General features: G+C 62.2%; 1 protein-coding gene across 1 annotated transcript in view; it reads left to right on the top strand.

Moving 5' to 3' along the window:
- LOC105309972 (two pore calcium channel protein 2-like) overlaps positions 1-1,725 on the top strand; it is a 43,415-nt gene that overhangs the window by 18,803 nt on the left and 22,887 nt on the right. Inside the window, exons 4-5 of the mRNA XM_023526495.1 lie at positions 402-598; positions 1,172-1,290. Coding sequence (XP_023382263.1) covers positions 402-598; positions 1,172-1,290 — 316 coding nt within the window. The remainder of the gene's footprint in view (positions 1-401; positions 599-1,171; positions 1,291-1,725) is intronic.

Consider the following 1,725-nt stretch of genomic DNA (forward strand, 5'->3'; position numbering starts at 1 on the left):
TGTGGCTTTACCGGTGGTACTACTCGGACACGTGCCAGTGGTGAGGACACACACGGGACGCGGGCTTCCTGCGGCCCGGCCGGGTCGGGGGAGGCTGGTCTCAGGGTCTGGGCGGGCCCCCATCCCTGTGTGGGAGAAGGAGGTGCTATCTCCCCTCCCGCTGGAAAGGAGCCCGGCCTGTAGACAGAGAGCTCCTCTGGGGAGGCTTCCATTCCAGAATGTTCAGTCAGCCATGGCACTTGAGTGTTATCTGACCACACACGCGTGGCCACAAACCAGGAAGTGTGGCTTCCGCCCCATGGGCCCGTGGAGTCCGTCCGGCCACCCTGCCTGAGACCTGCTTTTCGGCTCCGGACTATGGCTGGTTCTCGTATTTTAGCCAGTTTTTATCCCTTTTCCAGGATTTTGAGCTTCGTCATTTTCTTGATCCTGGTTTTGGCTTTTATTGAGACCCCTTCCTCGCTCACCAGCACCTCGGACGTCCGCTACCGCTCGCCCCCCTGGGACCCGCCCTGCGGCCTGACAGAGAGCATCGAGGGGCTCTGCCTGCTGGTCTTCGTGGCCGACCTCTCGGTCAAGGTGAGCTGGGCGCTGACAGGTGCTGACGCTGGGGCCCAGCGCCCCCAGCCCGGCCGCTGCTTTTCTGCGTGATGTTTGACGCCCCCGGAGCTTGCCGCCTTTTCTCTTGACTGTGCTCTGTGAACCCGCTGAACAGAGGCCAGAGTTTCTTAGAAAATTCCGGGCCTTGAGGCAGAGGCTCTGTCGGCTCTCGTCCCTCCCCAGAGTGTCAGCTGAGTCTGGGTGGAGCCGTCAGGGTGCGCAGCCTTGCAGGACCTCTGGGAGTGGCTGAGGGTCCCGCAGCACCGCGGTGAGGGACGCTGACCCAACGAGAGAGGACCGGTGTCCCTCCCATGCCCACCCTCCCGCCCCCGAGAGCAGAGAAACACGGAGGAGCTGCGCAGGCGTGGGAAGGGGCTCGCGCAGGCGTGGGAAGGGGCTCCCGCAGCCGCTGCTACGTGTCCGACTCTGGGTTCTGTCTGAGGCCCGAGCCCTTGCGGAAGCTGGAGCCGGGCCTGCCTTGCTTGCTCGAGCTTCTGGTCCACGTCAGAGCCTCAGAGCACTGGGGACTTCCCAGGGAGGTGCAGAGTGGCTGGGTCTGTTACTCTGTCAGACAAGGGTCCCAGTGTTCCCATCCGAGCCCTCTGCCCGCAGGCTCTGGGTCACGAGGCGCCTCGGCCTTCTGCCGAGGAGGGGCCGGTCAGCCTCTGGGTGCTGATGGCCAGGGTGTGGGTGAGCGTTGGTGCGTGCGTGACCGAGGGCCCCGGGCAGTTTCTGATTCCTTCTTTTTTAGCCCATTATGCGGTTAGGAGGTCTCGGGGGTTTTTTAACTGGAACTGAAACCAGCGAGAAATTCTCATTAGTGTACTTTGAATGGTCGGTGTGTTTGGGAACTCTCAAAAGGTGAGCGTGTACACGCTTTTCTCTGTAAGCGGTGACTTGTGGGGCGTCGGCCTTGCTGGGAAGCAGCAGTTAGGCGAGGGCGGAACTGGCGACGAAAGCGCCCCCCAGACCCCCGCAGTGTGGTGGGGTGTGCCGGAGCCCCTGCTTCCGTTTCCTGGTGTTCTGCAGAAGCCCTGTGTCTTTGTATTTTGCCGCACAAGCTAAGTTGATGGTCGGATGGGCAGAGCAGGCAGGATCCGCACCAGGAATGAGGAAACCAAGGCC

This window comes from Pteropus vampyrus, unplaced genomic scaffold, assembly GCF_000151845.1.
Source record: "Pteropus vampyrus isolate Shadow unplaced genomic scaffold, Pvam_2.0 Scaffold972, whole genome shotgun sequence".
Taxonomy (NCBI): domain Eukaryota; kingdom Metazoa; phylum Chordata; class Mammalia; order Chiroptera; family Pteropodidae; genus Pteropus; species Pteropus vampyrus.